We start from the raw sequence: 14,892 nt of genomic DNA on the forward strand, positions 1-14,892 counted from the left end.
TGTGTTGTATTTAAGAAGGGAATGTGCATGATTATCATGCTCACATGGAACGACAGAGGAACATTCAAGCTAGCACTGAAACCTCCCACCTTGTATGTTGCGAAACAAACAAGATTAAGGGGAATTGCTTGTCATTTATTAATGCAGACTTCTGCAAAGTTCTTTTTGTAAAAAAATCACAACCTTCTCTGTGCAATATATTTAACGTGTCTCACTCTCTGAGTACTGTTTCTCTCTAGAAAGGGCTTGTGTAAACAGCATCAGGAATTTGGACTATTCATGGTCAACATTAATTTTACTGCTACAGAACTCAAGAGGCCTCTGTCTCATTTCTAAGCATGTCCTGGAATCTCACCCAGTCAGCAGCAGGACTGCTGAGTATAGAAAATCATCAGCATTGTGAAAAATATTGCGCTGTTTTTAGCCAAGCGTCACTTCGTGCACTGAGCCTTGTAGCCTCAAGGGGCAAATGACAGAAAAGAGAGTTATTGTGTCTATACAATCTCTACTGGGAAGTAAGCCCCAGTCAGTTCAGTGCGATGTACTCCCAGGTACAATAGTAGAAGAAAATGGCAGAGTATCCAGTGGAGTGCAGTGCAGAAGTCTAAGGGAAAGAGGAAGAAACAGAGGCATGAGAGGAAAGCTAGGGGATTGTAGGGAAGCAAAGGGCATAAGGCCATGAGGGGTCTCTCATGTCTCTAGGAATTACATAGAACTCTCCCATCTGTGTTTTTATTTATTATCCCAGATTAGTGACCAGGCAATCTGAAAGGGGCAGTGAGTGCCAAGATGTAGTGTATCCCATGCTACATCTGTGTGGGATGCTAAAGTACACAAATGGATTTGGACTAACTGAGCACTTCTTTAGCTGCAGATCTCTAGTAAGAGTAAAATGATGTTCGGTTTTATAGGTGATGGAGGGTAATGGGAGGGTCAAAGCTTCCCCAGTCACCCAAAGTTGACAGCCAGCAAGACAGATTGGTACAGCCACCATTCCCTTCGCACACCGTACATATTCTGCATTGGTAACTGGGAGGCAGGGCACAGCACCAGAGTTACTGACCGCTATTGGAAAGACCTCATGGGAAGTTAAGACTCTTAATGGTTACTGTTCCTGGTGGCTATGTACTAAGTCCATTATCAGAGGCATTATTTTATTTGGTTGGTTGGTTAAGGCATTTATATACTGCATAATCATTAGCATTTCTAAGTGGTGTGCATTAAAAGAAGAAAAGGTATTTAGCATTCCACTGAACACCAGTAGCCGGGGAACAAAACCAAGCAGGAGAGCACTACTGTGTTTGTGGCAGGTTCGTAGACTCCCTATAGGCATCTGATTGGCCACTGCGAGAACAGGATGTTGGACTGGATGGGCTTTGGGCCTGATCCAGTAGGGGTTCTTCCTATGTTGCAATTCTCATGCTGCGATACTGGAAGCAGTATGCAGAAACTTCCCTCCTTGATCCGTTACTGGTTGCTAGGGTTCTTTGGGGGATCAGCGGGTTTAAAACAGATGCTGTCATATTTTGGGTTCTTGTCCTTGAACTTTTTGAAGTCGTGTGCAGACAGGAAAATCAACTTCAAACAGACTTAGTTCAACTGGGGCAAAACGGACTTATTTCAAACTGTTTGTTTTAATTAAAGCAATTATGAACACATTAAAAAGGGAATGTAAGGCGAGCCTTCCACAGAGAGAGGTCTTAAGGAAGTAGGTGATCAGAGCTTTGCTAGGGCAGGCTCAGTATGGAACATGCTGCCTTGAAAATGCCATCTTTGCTTATCCAGTTTTGCTTTTGGAAACAGATCTGAATAAAATAAGTTGGGGTGGTTTTTTTACCTTTATGGGAGATTGCGATAGACATGTTTGCAAGTAGAAGGTCCAGGTGTCTCCAATTAAAGGCTCCCAGGTAGCTGGGAAAGCCTTTGCATGAAGGCCTACGGAGGCAGGGCTGCTGTTAGTTGGCAATAGTTTGCCTGAATGTGCCAGTGGCCTGATTCTGTATTTTGCAGCTTCCTATGTTACTATTTCCTAGATATTCTAAGAGATCTGCTGTTGATGCCAAATACTGTATTTTATTTTAATTCCACTTCTGTTGCCCATTGTTCACATCTCTTTGGAGCAACTCCAACTCCCATCAGTGCCAGCCAACATGGCTGATCGCCACTGATGATGGGAGTTGTGCTCCAGCAACATCTGGGGGACCATAGCTTCTGCAGGCCTGATCTAACCAGTTTTGCCTATTCTCACGGAACAAGTGCCTCCATATTCACAGTCAGTCTGGAAAATCTCCATGTGTTGCAAGGAGGGACTCCATAAAGTCAAGGCTGGGGAATCTTGATCAGCCCAAGGGCCACATTTCCCTCTGGGCAACCTTCTGAAGGCCACATGGCAGCGGTGGGGACAGAGGCAAAAATGGATGGAGCAACAAGTGTTAATTTTATATTTGCATAATAAGCTAGTTTTCTACACATACACCTATCTATGCTATATTCTGACAAGCAAGAGGCATTATCAGAATTCAAGGACAAATTCCAGTTAGGCAAAAACAATACCGTACAGGTTTTCCACACAAATAAATGTATCCTACAAGGTAGTTGCAATTGGTTTCTTGCAATAAGGAAAAAGGATATGAGAAGCTGCTGTAGCTCAAAAGTGAGATGGGAACCAGGAAATCTTTGGTTCAAATCTCATCTCTGTCATGTATTCACTAGGTGGCATTAATGAGATAATAGTGACTTGCTTCACTGGGCTATTGTAAGGATTATTCTCACACACATCTAGGGGAAATGGTGAACGTTCCCTATGGAGGTAAATAAAACTAGGTAATGAAATCAATAAACATTTATTGTACATACCTTGCACACACACTTTCATAGTTACAGTCTCATTTAGTATGACAGAAGTCAGTGCCAACTAGGGAGCAGTCAGGGAGAGCACAGAAGAAAGAAATGGAAGGAAACTCTTTCTCAGTTGGAACTAAGAACCCTGAGTCAAAACTAGAACATCTGTCTTTCTGCACATGTTGAGGTTTTGAGGAGTTTACTTCCCACAGGAGATCTGGAATAAGCATGTGCCGTGGTAACTAGATACTAACAGAACCCTTCAGAATTGCATTATGAAATACTGTAATACACACAATCTTCTATCGCATTTTTGGAAGAAAAACATTTGGACTAGTAACAAATTACAAGCCAAATTCCACAAGGCACCAAGTGTTCTCAAATCCCCAGGCCAGCCTCTGTAACTGTCACTCAACCACTTCTCTTGGCTGCTAAACCAGCCTTCAATAGCCTGGTATCCTCCAGATGTTTTACTACAATGTTGCCATGTTGGCTGGAGCTGATGTGAGTTGTAGTCCTAAACATCTGGAGAGCACCAGGTTGGGGAAGGTTGTATCCTTCTCTTCCACAGAATACTTTGCTGTTGAATGGAATATCCTGTTGTACAGCACTTTGATAGCCTCAGGCTGGGAAGCAGTTTGCCAAATTGTAAAATAAATAAATAAATACCTTGTAACACATCTAAAGAAACCAGCTGATTGTGACTAATTAGCTCCTGAAGATTTAACAGAAATATCATTTGAGAGCTTTTCTTCAGGAAGCAAATAACTCCAAACTAACAGAAGTATGTACATATAATTGGAAGTGCATTAGTGATGGTTGGTGCCCATTAGGAATAGAGGGACAGAAGGCAAGAATACCAACAGCAGGTGGAGCCAGAGCCAATGACAATGCAGAGGCAACTAATTTTAGTCCAGTCCCCACCCTTTTCCCTGCTGAATTTGTAGAACTCACAGAGGTAATTCTGTGAATAAGGAGGAGGAGGCTGACAGGTAGGTCCACTCCCTGGCAGTCAAGTGGGGCTGGCTAAGGGCAGATGGAGGTTAACGTAAGAAATTAGGAACCTACTTGATCAGGCCAATGGCCCATTTGATTCAGCATTCTGTTCTCCGCTGAGTACGAGCCTCCACTAGGATTACTCGGGCTCCCTGCTAAACAATTCATGGTCAACAGGGGTACTGAACTGAGCTGCAGGGCAATATAGAAGGGTGTGGTGTCTGCTTTATACAACAGCAAACTCATGCAGATGGGGTAAGTTTATTTTGAGAGGAAGAAGAGTTAAGATTTTAGACATCAAAACTCTTGAGATGAACAGGGACCAATAGTATCCACCCATTACATCAGATAATTCCTTGCATAACATGAGACATATGCTCATGCGTTTATTAAAACTGGTTAAGTTTTAGTCAGAAAAGGCTGGGGAAAGGGTGTAGCCGTAGGACATTTTTCTATCTAAGTGTAATTGGGGTGTTGGTAGCAGGTGGAATAGTGAAGCGAGATACTTGTAGCGTTTTATCAGAAAGAAGGAAGTGGGAAGGGTCTCTCCGAACATACAGATATGCTGCAGTTAGCAATCTGAAGAATTCTTGCTTCTCATGCAAAAAAAGGTTTTAAAAAGTGCACCAAAAGTACAACATGCCTGCTGGAATGATCACAGCTTTGTAAGGGGAGACAAAGCAATTGTCTCCATTATTCCACATACAATAACAAAAAGGGGAATCAAAATGGGTGTCCTTTGAGGGGCAGAAGCAGCAAAGCTATTTTGTCAGGCTCACAGAATTCTCTCGTGTCATGTCCTCTCTTCTTTTTCAAGCCATCACTACCTTAGGTCCATTAATTTCAATCGGTCTACTCTGAGTCAAACATAGTTGAAGGCAACCCTATGATTAGAAAAATAAGAATCTGAGAGAAACTGAAATTGGCAGTTTCACCCATCCCTTCTTCCAAATAAATGCACACAAGACTAGTATAAAACCATAGTATAAAACCATATAAAGAGCAAACATTGCTTTCTGGCCTATACAGTATTAGACTATAATGAAGGGTCTCATTTCTGAATGCTCCCTTAGTGAAAGTCCTTCCATATAGGAAATTACCTGTGGTATCATAACTACAACTTTCCTCATTTCCCAGGCATGGTCCCTTCTGATCTTCTTATTGTTCTCTGTAAATCACTGTTTCTATTTTGCCCTATTTAGGACATAATTTAGGAGCAAACAATAATAACCCGTTAGTCAAAATAAGCTGCAAGGATCCAATTAAAAAGCCCAGTTTGAACTTAAATTGGCAATTTCCTGTAGGACAGTTTGGCCCAAATATGGTAGCAAACAAGAGTAAATCTATGATACAATTTAAGATGGCTATGGTGGACCTTAGACTGTCATAACTAGCTCTTGTCCAATCTGGTACTCCGTTGTGGCAACATGGACTCTCCATAGACCCAATTATGGATATATTTTTATTTATGACAGTCCTGTTGCTATCCTAATTTAAGCATGGTTAGAGGGGAGGCAAGATTTTGCTCTGAGGGAGGAGACGACCTTGGCTAGGCTGGATACTTCCTGTTCCTCCCTTGTCTTGCATCCAAAACCACCTTTTACCTTCCTCTGATGCTGGTGTCACTATGACACCATAGAACTTGAACTGCCTTTCACCACTGCCATCACAACTGCCCTCTTATAGGCTGCTGTCATACACCAGTACAAAGAAATGAATGAGCTCACCCTAGTACCTGAATTCAAGCAAGTGTGTGTGTGTTTTTACAAGATGCAAGCATTATCCAGCTCCTTCTGAAACCACATTAGCATTTCCTTTTTTAAAAGAAAAAGAAAACGTTCTCCAGGATGCTTCCTAACTACTTCATTGACTTGCAGAGTCACAGGGACAATGTGAACAGATCTGTCCTGGCAGCCTTTTCTGAAGCACCTGTTCTTGCTGCACTGACTCCTCCCTAAGACATGCATTTTTGCCAGGAATCTGAAGAGCTGTACAGAGTTGCTGCCAAGCCTAAAAAACCTTCTCCCCACTCTATTACACATACACAATTTGTTTTATCAACCAGCATGTAGTTTAGTCTGCCTAAACCCTGCTCTGGTACACTGCTACAAGTCTCCATGGAAACACTTATGTCTTCGTCAGCTAGAAGTTTGGATCCAATTCTTCCTCTTTTGGCTCTTCAGGAGCATGGCAGTGTTTACTAAAGAGATGCTGGCAGGGCTGGTAGTTGACCGAAGGACTTGGCCCTTCACAGACCACAGTGTGCTTCTCAGCATTGTGGATAAGACATGTTTAAAACGAAAAATAGACTCTTAGTATTGGAAATTCTGTTAATCTTCCACTTTATATGCTGTTCCCTAGTGTTTATACTTTGTGGTAAAAGTTACACTCTGCCCCAGTTTCAGTTCAGCTTGCAACTAACTCCAATTCTGAAGCTATGATTTAAAAATAAAATGTAGATAATTCAGAATTTGACACTGAATTAGCACAAAGAATCTGCCTACTAGGAGCTTATTCACACCATCAACAATTAAGAGACTGTGTTATCTTTGAGTCACCAGAATAATTTGTTACTACGGCTGGATCGGATTCATGCTTCATTTAACAGAGTGAGTTTAAAACACATATCTATTAATATGCCGTAAAAAATTCAGGGCTCGCCCCCACTTCTGCCTGTCCCATGCCTAGAAAGTATGAGTTGGAGCAGTTTTCCAGCTCAGCCAGAGGTCCATCTATTCCACACTTTGCTCTTCCTGGCAGAACTTGGGTTTGGATTGTTCCCTGTGTCTTGTCCCAACCCCTTTACTGTGAAAGCAAACCCAGCAGTAGAGCTAATCCAAAACGTACTTATTAATTTTCACTTCAGCCAAAATCACGCTTGTTATTCACACTTCCAGATGCACCTTCTCAATTCTACCCTCTTTGCTCCCACATAAACACCAGTATTTATAGTACGCTGAGAAATCACAGCATTTATGATTAAGAGAACAATACAATCTCATGCATCACAGTACATTAGAAGCACTTGGAAGAGCACACAAATGAGCTTTGAAAGTATTCCCATTTTCAGAAAAATGCAAATTCTCAATGGCAGTGGCCTCTAAATTGATCTGCCTACTCCTACAACACAAAGAAAGGAGCAGCATTAAAAATCTTCCAGTGAACTTTGAGCTGTCCATTTGCAGGATTTTCCAATCTAAAATTATTCAAGTAAAACTGCAAGTCTCCCAGCACTTTTTTAACATGCAAAGTTTTTCTTGGCTTTCCGTCCCCAACATAGTACCTAAACTAGACATGAATAAATGGACTTGGCTAAAATCTCTAACCCTCGTTCTTTACTTTTATTTTAACTTTCAGTTATAGGCTAACTACTTAGAATGACATTCAGACAGAAAAAAAGCAGAGTTTTACATATCAATCCATATCTATAAAACCTTTTCCATCTCAGCATTCAGGGCCAGCTTTACTAGGAAACAATATGAAGCAGTTACAGCATAGTTTGGAAGAGAGGCCATTTTCCTGCCTCCCTCTTTGTGTGTGTCATGAGAGAATGAGAGAGAGAGAGAGCTCCAGTACATAGAAGGAGCATCATTTCATCTGCAGGTGTGAAAAGCTTAAAGTGGAGGTAGTATCACCTCCATGCCTGTTCAGGTCCATGTAAATGCTTTCACCACTTGGTTGCTCCACCAGCATGTTTAGCATACCATGCAAGTAATTCACCCCCCAAAGGAAGTGGCAGCACTTGTGTGGAATATTAAACATATTGTCAAACCACCACATGGATGGATGCCTTTGCACAGCCACTCACCCTACAGCTATCTGGATCTGCAGTATAAAGGAATCCGCACTACCAGAACGGATCTAGAGAGGGCACCGCTTTTATCGTACAGCTTTTTACATTTCTGTAAAGCAAGGGGGTGTAACCTGCAGCCCTCCAGATGTTGTGAGATTACTGTAGTACTCTTCATCAGCCTTGATCACTGACCATGTTGGCTGAGGCCAATGGGAGCTGTATTCCAACAACATATGGAGGGCCACATAATCCCCAACTTGGCAGTAAATGTCACTCAGAGATCACAACCTTTGGCTGTTATTATCTGGACATAATGAGCATGGACATATATACTAGACATGCCATTTTCAAGCTATTTTCAGGAGTAGCCAACGCAGAGCCTTCCATCAGCCCCAGCCAACATGGTCAATGATCAGGGATGATGGGGGTCATAGTTCAATAACATTTGGAGGGCACCACATTGGCCACTATCACTATGGGTCAAACTGCAACCATGAGTGTCACAAAAGTCTTGGGGTGAGCCTCTCAAGTAATTGTTCTGGGATAACAGTGCAGCACAAGAAGCTAGGGGACTACTGAGATCCATTTCAAGCCACTAAGGGGGATGCTAAGCGCAGAATTGTCTTGTAAGTGTCCAGAAGAAAAAGTTTCAAAACTGTTGCAATAGACTATGAGAGACCAAGTGTGGCTATATGTGGTCAGTTAATAGCACCATATCAGACAGAGGAGGAGTGCACTGTTACTCCACTGGTTGGCTGTAAAAAGTCAGGGTGCTTATGAACTACATTTTTCAGAAGGAAAACTACGCAAAGCATTTACAAATGAGCCATTTTAACTTGTTCCTCTCTCCCTTGTGACAATTGTGCATATATACAGAATACACATAGTGATTTCAGAAAGCCAAGGACCACACTTCTTTTGTTTTGATTGCCTGAAAACACGACACAATTTATGAACCTGCCCAGTTCAAAGCACACTGCACAGAAAGCCTGCAATGTCTTTTCCTTGACACTGTGTTCAACATTATGAGAATGAGGAGCCCATAAATACAGTTGTGACTAATTGCTGTGAATAACACTATTTTCAAGTTGCTGGGCACAGGCCCTTCGAGAAGGAGAATTTGTCCCGTGTTCTTGTTTTAGTATTTGCTTGACACTAACCCAGCTACTTGAGCAAGTATAAAGGACATTTTGGCTGCACACACACCTTCAGTTTTGTTTTTGTCTGTGTAGGAAAGAAGCCAGTTTCACAGTCTGTTACTATAGCCTATAAATCCATGCTGTACTTTTCCTCCCACCCTAGAAGACTCTGTGATTATGAGAAGTATTGCCCCTTAAGGTGTGTTTTTTAAATACTTATCAACAATATTTCTTCAAGAATATGCCAACACAGAGAGAAGTGTAAACATACATCACTGAAATATAGATCACTTCTCCCCTTTATTTTTAACTGCATTTCATAGTTTGATTGAAGTCAGGTTGGGTAGAACATCAAAGGATTGGCACATCCGGAAGTGCATTATACACTGTTCCTTCTCTGGAACTGGTGAAATCCATCAAATGTGCTAGGCTCCCTCTGGTATGCTCTGAAGCTGCTTTCCTTCCTAATTCTTCCGGAAACTGAGCCCTGACATAATCAGCTCACACTGGATCAGAGAACTTTCTGAATATCCCTAAACTTCATAACACCGCAAGCAACCGTGAACTCCACTCCTACAATGTATAAGAAAGAGAGCATACAAGAGAGGAGGAAGAAAAGGAAACGCAACGGGGAGGTTTGGCTTAGAATTTTGCAAAACTGCTTAGCTCTCTTGCAAAGCAGGTCTGTGTCACTGAGAGTTCCGACAGCACATCTCAGTCAAATGGCTTTGCATTGAGACTCCACCGGTTCAGTACTGTGCAGTGCTTAAAGTTAAAACGATGGGCATCAACACACAGGCACACCTGCGTGCGTTTTCCAAAAGCAACCACCGGTTCTTCAAATCTATGGCACCAGGGAGGTTAAGAAGCCCCCAGGAGCCAATAATGCTGCCCGTTAGCGGAGGAGCGGGGGGGGGGCGGGCAGGACGACTGCAGAGGGAACTGTACACTTACCGATGTCAGAGTTGCAGAAAGCATCCTGAGGGTGAATTGGGACGCAGGTACAAGCTTCCCCCAGCAAGTCACTCAGGCTCCAGCTGCAGAGCAGCATGAAAAGACTCAGCATGCACCCGGACATCATGCTGGTGCTCCTGCCCGAACAGTTTACTCTCTCACACGGACCGGGGAATGGGTGGAGGGTCTCTGCAAAACTCTTGCGTTTTCTGCAGCCCTCTGCCTCCCTCTTCTACTTTGCGGCGGCGGCTGAGGCGGCGAAGAAGAGACTGCACGCTGGATCTTGCGGGACTTTCTGTTGCTGCGTTTCCTTCCACCCCTTCTCAACAGAAATTCGATTCTCTGCTGCACGAGTTCGAACCCCGCTGAGCGCCTCTCTCTGCCTTCTCCGCTCTCGGCTGCTGCGGAGAGTTATAGCCTTGATCGCGCCCCTCTCGGGCTCTTGGGGTGCCGCCCCCCGGACCAATCGGAGCCCCGCATTACCTCATCCCTCAGGAAAAGGGGAGCGGCTACCAAAAAAAAAAAAAGCACCACCACTCAACCTCGACGGAGGCGGGGTCGCAGCAAGGCATTCAGCTCCATATAGGGAATAATGTGTGCGTTCACTGTATGCGCTGGCTGGGGGCTGCGAACGGGATTTCTGGCAAGAGGAGCCGCCTGGTGCGCGCGGAAAAGGAACGGGGAGGAGGAGAATAGGTTAATCGGGACGTGCTCCTTGCTACCTGTCGCTGCAAAGGAGCCTCCGGCCACCGCCGCCTCATCCCCATCCAACAGGTCGCCAAGAACTGCTGGAAGAAGAGGGCACTGCCAAGAGGCAGCAGGACTGACTGTGCACCCCAAAGACCGAGCCAAGTGGGCACAGGACTGCTCCCAGGAATGCCAGCTTGGCCCGCGACCGTGGGTGCCTGGGGCTGTGAGGGCCACGCAGCATGCCTGCCCTGGCACCGAAATTCGTGGGTGCCTGGCCCCTTCATGGAGAATTTTGTGGGTGCTCGGGCACCCAGGGCCCCAGGGAGTTGGCACCTATGACTGCTCCCATAACTAGTCCACAGTGCTGCCCACCCCCACCCCATATGACATGCTTTGCAAGCCACTCGGGGACATAAGAGCCAAATCCTAGGGACCGAGGTCCCTTCGTCTTCCCCCCCAGTGTAAAATATTTAAGGGGGTCCCGGCCAAGTTGATGGACATTGACATTCAAACAGTGGCGTAGCGTGGGTTGTGAGCACCCGGGGCAAGGCAAGTAATTTGCGCCCCCAACCCGTGGATTTGCGCCCCCTAACCCGTGGATTTGCCCTAGCCCCAGATGTTGCGCCCGGTGCGGCCGGGCCCCCCCCCTGCACCCCCCACGCTACGCCACTGCATTCAAATAGTGTGTGCGCACAACATCTTGTGGTTGAATATGTGGAGTGGGGCCCACCTCCCCAGCAATATTTTCAGATTGGCACCCCTGTTCTGGGAGGCTCTGCAAAATTGTTTTAAAGAGATTGTTTATCACTTCTTGTTTGGCACCGTGGGCTCCTTTGAGGAGGAAGGCGGGATATTAATCAATAAACAGATAAATAGCTTTTGAATGCCAGTTGCTGGGACTCACAAGTGGTTGAGAGTGCTGATGCACTCATGTCCTGCTTGGAACTCACTCTCCCAGAAGGCAATGGCACCCACCAACTTGTAGGACTTTAAAGGAGGATTAGACAAAGCCATGGATTGCAAGGTTACCAACATATACTGCCCACAAGGGCTGTGTTCTGCCTCCACTCTCAGAGGCCCTGTGCTTCTGAATACCAGTGGCTGGGAATCACAAGTGGGCAGCATACTGTTGAGCTCATGTCTCACTTGCGGGCTTCCTGCGGGCACCTGTGTTATGTACTAAGCTTGGATCCTAGAACAATAGGCAAGTAGGATCCTAGAATGCAACAACTGATTAGCTTGCAGGAAAATACTAATCAGGCTCCAGGAGGGAAGCAGAATCAGCCAGTCAGATGGAACTCATTGTGTAAATAATGTATATAAAAGCCTGATGTTTGGGGGACAATTAAATCACTGTTTTACAAGTTGCAATGAAGAGCATGAAATGACTACAGGACTCCGAGTATATTTCAACCTGGTTGGCCACTGTGAGTACAGGGGGCTTTTCTTACATTCTTATGGGGGTTGGGCAGAGCACCTGTCTAATTTTGTTTATTTTCCTACCAAACCTATTCTAGCAATCCAAGCCTATGATTTTTTTTATTTTCTTTTTTAAATAAAAACTCAAGTGGGAATCCCCCATTCATGGTGGATGTTTCACACACCAGGCTTTGACTTAGTTTCCATCGTGTGGAAACTGGATCCTGTCAGAACTGGGCTAGTGCAGGTCATCTGAGTCGAACCTGGTTTTCTGCATGTTTATTACACCTATATCACCTGGAAGCCACAAGAAGAATGGTATATGCTATGTACCAACTTTGGTTCTTTTCATGTAAGTTTAACTCTCATGTTTTCTCCTAAAGCATCCTGGGGACTGAAATATAGTGAAGATGCAAATAATTCTGCTTTGCGATACCTATGACAACCTTACAGCTCAAGGAGTGCCTTGAGAAAATAGCTAAATCCTAAATGTGTGGATATGTTCATGGGGTGCAAGCTAATTCTGAATTAGAGATAGTAGAAAGGATTTCCATTTTAAGTGCCTTTTTATCTTTTTATGTAAGGGAAAAGTGCAGCAACACATTAATGTCACATTTCTTTCCTCAATAAACAAATGTGCTAGTGGGGGAATGATGGCATGTTGTCTTGGCACTGGGAAACCATTATTTGATGTTGAGTTGTGTAATGCTCAAAAAAGTTCCACTCAAAGCCTCCCTGTCGCCATGAGTTTATAAAGTCAGCTGTTTAGAACTGAGTTTGGAAAAGCCCCATCATCTTCCAACTCTTAATATTGGTGCATATTTCAGCAATTGCAATACTCTCTGCAATTTATGGGGAGGAATTGTTTGTATTCTTTTGCTCTGCTCCCCTGTGGGATCATATGGCAGAGACAGAATCACAGCAAAGGAAACTGTCAGATGCAAGATGTAACAAGGCAACCTTATTATCCTGGAAAGACAGGGCAGAGTGATTAATCACATTAGACCACTGTGTGTGATGTCAGAACTCTATTATTGGGATTTAGAAGATTTAGGCATTGCTAACCCTACATTGTGCTGCTAAAACTGGGGTCACCAACCTTTTATGGCCCACGAGCACATGCGCAAACTCGAGAAACTGCCATAGGCACCACATACCCAAGACCACACATACTCAAGACCACAACTGAAGTCTGATTGCAGCGCAGGGGGCTTTTTTCTTTTCTTTTTTGAGGGGGACATTCACAGCTGCATTATCGCAGCATCACCCAAAATGCCACAATTAGGATTTAAGTTTAATATTGTATATGTGTGATATTATAGGCTTTAATATTGTATTTTTACATTGTTCTAACCCGCATTTGGGACACGGGTGGTGCTGTGGGTTAAACCACAGAGCCTAGGGCTTGCCGATCAGAAGGTCGGCGGTTCGAATCCCCGCGACGGGGTGAGCTCCAGTTGCTCGGTCCCTGCTCCTGCCAACCTAGCAGTTCAAAAGCACAAAGTGCAAATAGATAAATAGGTACTGTTCTGGTGGGTAGGTAAACGGCGTTTCCATGCGCTGCTCTGGTTCACCAGAAGCGGCTTAGTCATGCTGGCCACATGACCCGGAAGCTTTACGCCGGCTCCCTCGGCCAATAAAGTGAGATGAGAGCCACAACCCCAGAGTCGTCCGCGACTGGACCTAAAGGTCAGGGGTCCCTTTACCTTTAACCTGCATTTAGAATTTACAGTGAATGTAAGAAATCTAATAAACCTTAATGAAAATGAGACCAGTCCTTTGAAACCGGCATGATAAGGTGTGTGCTTGATATTGCTCCAGAGGTGCCAGGGTGTGCAGTGAGGGAGCATATAAATTTTTCAGCCTGTGCCAATCTATTAGCTATGGTAACAACAAGAAAAGCTAGCATTATATCCACACTTAATGTTTTGCAATAGGGGCAGGATCAGTAGAGAACAAAATTGCAATTCCCTCTCTGTGTTACCTTTGTGTGTAGACTCTGAACCAATTGCTTAACTCCAAGATCAATTTTCCCCTCTCCAACCTCCTTCGGGAGGATGGAGAAACCCTGTAATTAGAGTGTACCATGTCACATGAAATATGTCCTTTGTAAGAAAATTAAAATAGTGCTGTATCATCAAATAATGAAGCCCTAGTTATCTTTGTTCTTGCTCGGATGAGGCTAAGAGGTTGCACCCCAGGATAAGGTAACCCATAGTGCATAATGAGCTATTATCTAGCATGCTTAGACTATAATCTGAAACAAGCCCTATATAATTAATTGAAAACCCTCTAGTGCAAGTTGTTGGGGATATATATGGTTTGCTATGAAATTGTACAGAGGACATGAAACCTCAGAAGATGTGGGGTTTTTTCACAAGGGGCCACACTTGCCTACTGTTTATCTCAGCTAGGTGCCTGCCCAAGCCCTTTAGAACAATCATAAGCATGTTTACTCAGTCTCCTGCCAAGCTCAGTGAGGCTCCCTTCCAAGTAAGTGTGCTTAAGACAGCTGCCTCAATAATACTCAGTATTTACGTATGTAGTACTTTTAGCATTCAAAGTGCTTCCCATACACTATATTAGGTCACACCCATACCATATATTTAAAGCTCTATTCAACTACTTTAACAGTCAATGTAGAAATCTGAGAACTGTAATTTGTTAAGGGGGCTATCCTCACAGAGCTAAAATTCCCAGCACCCTTAACAAACTACAGTTCCCAGGATTTTCCATGACAGTTAAAATGGTATAATAGGGCTTTCAATAAACAGTGGTGATGGATGTGAATTTATTAATCCTTTAACCCATTCACCCTGGCAAGGGAGACCAGCATTATTTTGTTATATTACAGATGAGGGCAGAATATACTTGCCTGCCTATGGCCACCTAGTGGGTTCATAGTAGAGATGAAATTTTTGAATTGTAGACTTTTCCATTCACAGCTCTATCTATGCTATGTTGTAATTGGTACACAGATAAACATAGAGTAAGAAATATGTGCACCTTGCAACTCTCAAAAGGTGATAAGTTATTTCTGAAGTAGACTGCCAACACTAC

The 14,892-nt window shown here is 43.9% G+C and overlaps 2 protein-coding genes across 6 annotated transcripts in view; one reads left to right on the top strand and one right to left on the bottom strand.

The window, feature by feature from the left end:
• Nucleotides 1–10,521, bottom strand: part of TIMP3 (TIMP metallopeptidase inhibitor 3) — a 48,873-nt gene extending 38,352 nt beyond the window's left edge. For 2 of the 3 annotated variants that reach the window (XR_014539140.1, XR_014539141.1), the window contains exon 1: nucleotides 9,724–10,521. Coding sequence is in view for 1 of the 3 variants with exons in the window: in XM_083574068.1 (XP_083430194.1) it covers nucleotides 9,724–9,850 (127 nt within the window). In the remaining 2 variants the exon portion in view is untranslated. The remainder of the gene's footprint in view (nucleotides 1–9,723) is intronic. The other variant, XM_083574068.1, reaches the window with a different exon arrangement.
• Nucleotides 1–14,892, top strand: part of SYN3 (synapsin III) — a 191,464-nt gene that overhangs the window by 95,847 nt on the left and 80,725 nt on the right. The gene's annotated exons all lie outside the window — the stretch shown is intronic.

Source organism: Podarcis filfolensis, assembly GCF_964270895.1.
Source record: "Podarcis filfolensis genome assembly, chromosome: 10".
NCBI lineage: Eukaryota > Metazoa > Chordata > Lepidosauria > Squamata > Lacertidae > Podarcis > Podarcis filfolensis.